This window comes from Nicotiana tomentosiformis, chromosome 9, assembly GCF_000390325.3.
Source record: "Nicotiana tomentosiformis chromosome 9, ASM39032v3, whole genome shotgun sequence".
NCBI classification, from domain to species: domain Eukaryota; kingdom Viridiplantae; phylum Streptophyta; class Magnoliopsida; order Solanales; family Solanaceae; genus Nicotiana; species Nicotiana tomentosiformis.
In genome coordinates, this window is record NC_090820.1 from 80,867,074 (window position 1) to 80,870,319 (window position 3,246).

Sequence of the window (3,246 nt, forward strand, 5' to 3'; positions counted from 1 at the left end):
GCTTTGAGGCACTTCTCATCGAACTCAAACTTAGCATCCTTTTCAAGGAGCTTGCACATGGGACTTGCAAATTTTTAGAAGTTTTTGATAAATCGCCTATAAAAACCGGTATGCCCTAAAAATATCTGAACACCCTTTACCGAAGTGGGAGGAGAAAGCATGGAAATAATCTCGATCTTTGCCAGATTAACCTCTATGCTTCGCTTGGAAATTTTGTGGCCAAGAACAATACCCTCGTCTACCATGAAGTGACATTTTTCCCAATTGAGTACAAGGTTTGTTTCCTCACATCTTTTGAACACTTGGCTAAGGTTGGCAAGGCAATGCTCAAAAGAATCACCAACTACAGAGAAGTCATCCATGAATACCTTTAAGAAGTCCTCCACCATGTACGAGAAGATTCACATCATGCATCGTTGAAAAGTAGTCGGGGCATTGCATAGCCCAAATGGCATCCGGCTAAAGGCAAAGGTCCCATATGGACATGTGAATGTCGTATTCTCTTGGTCCTCTAAGGCAATGTTGATTTGGTTGTAGCCAGAATAACCATCCAAGAAGAAATAAAATGACCTTCCCACTAGCCGATCAAGCATTTGATCAATAAAAGGCATACGGAAATAGTCTTTGCAAGTAGCACTATTGAGCTTCCGGTAGTCCATGCAAACTCTCCACCCGGTCACCGTCCTTGTTGGTATGAGTTAATTTTTGTCGTTTTGAATCACGATCATGCCTCATTTCTTTGGCACACACTGTACCGAACTCACCTAAGGACTATCGGCAATGGGGTAGACAACCTCGACATCCAACCATTTTATGATTTCTTTCTTCACCACCTCTTGCATGGAAGGATTTAACATTATTTGATGCTCCACGCTAGGTTTTCTCTCTTGATCCAATTCTATCTTGTACTTAGTAATTCCAGCAGGAATCCCTCGGATATCCGCTATAGTCCAACCAATGGCCTGTCTGTGCTCCCTCAAGGTATATTCAATAAGTGTTCAACCTGCACATCATTCAACAAAGAAGAAACAATTGCAGGTAGAGTTTCATTAGAGCCAAGAAATCTATACCTTAAGTGCGGCGGAAATAGCTTGAGCTCAAGTTGTGGCGGCTCGATAATTGAAGGCTTAGCGGGAGGAGTCACTTTATACTCTATGTCAATAGAAAGATTCTTTGGTGCATAAGTGTAGGACCCCAAGCCCTTCCAATGCATTCACTGATTCCATGTATCCTTCCATGACCTCCCATCAAAATTCACTAAAATAGCCGCTAATGCCTCACCAAGGCATTCTTCTTCCATCTTCACCTCAACTGCATCCTCTACCTCATCAACAATATCAATGACTAAGATACCTTCGTATACATGTGTCAATTTCATACCCTTAATCGCTTGAAAGGTAACTTCTTCGTCATTAACTCGGAACTTGATCTCATTTCGTTTTGAGTCCATGAGTGCCCTCCCGGTAGCAAGGAATGGTCTCCCCAAGATGATATGGATCTCTTTATTGACATCACAATCGAGAATAACAAAGTCGGCAGGGAGGAGAAACTTCCCCACTTTCCCAAGCACATCATCAACTATTCCTACTTGTCGCTTTATTGAACAGTCGACCATTTGCAACCTCATACTTGTAGGCCTAGGCATACCTAATCCCACTTGCTTGTAAATAGCAAGGGGCATTAAGTTGATGCTAGCCCTATTATCACAAAGGGCTCGTGAAAAATCGCGCAATCCAATAGTGCATGGAATGGTGAAGGTTCCCGGGTCCTCTTTCTTTTGGACGACGGTTGTTGCAATGATGGAACTAACCCGCTGAGTCACATTCACCACTTCATTCTTGGTGGTTTTTTTTTAGTGATCAACTCCTTCAACTACTTAGCAAAACCCGGCATCTCTTGAAATGCTTCCACAAATGGAATGTTCACCAATAATTATTTGAGGATGTCATAGAACTTCTCGAGTTTGCTATCATCAACCTTTCTAGAAAGTATTTGAGGGAAAGGAAGAGGAGGTTTAGGAATTGGTGCTAGAGTTTTTGATGCCTCTATTACCTTTTCCTTCACCTCTTCATGATTCACTTCTTGAGTTCTCACCTTCTTCAAGAGTCTTTCAACTTCAATAACAATTGGCACCTCAACTTGCGCCGCGGCTTCTTGTTCAGAATCTTCCACTTCGGCCACTTGTTCATTCTCTCCTTGAAGTATTTTCCCACTTTGAGTTGTGATTGCCATACAATGAGAAGTTGGACCACTCCCACTATATTTTGGGTTTGCAATTGTATCACTTGGAAGCATGCCTTTTTGCTTCGGATTTTGATCTATTGAAAGATCCCTCATTTGCATCTCCAACTTTTGAATAGATGCGGTGTGAGAACCCACAAGCTCGGTCATATTCTTCATTGAAGTGTCGGATCTCTCTTGATTTTGCAATACTCTTTCAAGAATGTTTTCCAACTTGGACTCACTTGAGGAACTTTCCTTCCAATGTGTAGAGTTAGAATATTGCCCCTTTGGTGGAACATAGGGGTTTGAACTCCGATTTGAAATGTTATTGTTGTTGTTGTTGTTACTCCAATTTCCTTGATTTGAACTACCTTGGTCGTTTTGCCACTGTTGGTTGCCTTGCCCTTGCGGGTTAGACCTCCATTGGTATTGTTGTCCTGAACATTGGTAGGATTGTATTTGATATCCTCCTTGAGGATTGTCAACATAATTTGCTTCTTTGTATTCCTCATTTGACATGGGTTGCACATCTTCCACAACATTCACCTTTTTTATTTGGCTTTTAGTGAACATTTTTGTCAAAACGTTGACATTGGTGGCAAGCCCGGCAATTACTTGATCTCTTTATTGGTTCTCCTTAATCATATTGGTCAAGGAAGGAGTACTATATGCAATTCCACCTGTGGTATCTTCCGAGTGCCAAGCATGGTTATGTTCTGCCATCTTGTGAAGGATTTGTGTGACCCTTGCAAATGTTTTATCCATAAAGGATCCATCCGCTGCATTTTTGGCTATGGATTGATTCATAGGATCCAAGCCCATGTAAAACTTCTCCAACAAAATATTATCCGGAAAGCCATGATTCGGCGACCTCACTAAATATAGCTTGAATTTATCCCATGATTCATGTAGTGGCTCCCCCGGTAATTGTTTGAAGAAGAAAATTTTATCCCGGAGTTCGGACTTCTTGCTTTAGGAAATCATTTTGCTAGGAAAGGTCGGACAAGTTCAGGCCAAGTATGG

At 41.7% G+C, this 3,246-nt stretch overlaps 1 protein-coding gene across 1 annotated transcript; it reads right to left on the reverse strand.

Annotated features, from left to right (window-relative positions):
* Window positions 1-1,213: 1,213 nt before the first annotated feature.
* LOC138899079 (uncharacterized) lies at window positions 1,214-1,681 on the reverse strand. Its single transcript, XM_070185194.1, has one exon. The coding sequence runs from the start codon at window positions 1,679-1,681 to the stop codon at window positions 1,214-1,216; it is 468 nt and encodes a 155-aa protein (XP_070041295.1).
* Window positions 1,682-3,246: the final 1,565 nt, after the last annotated feature.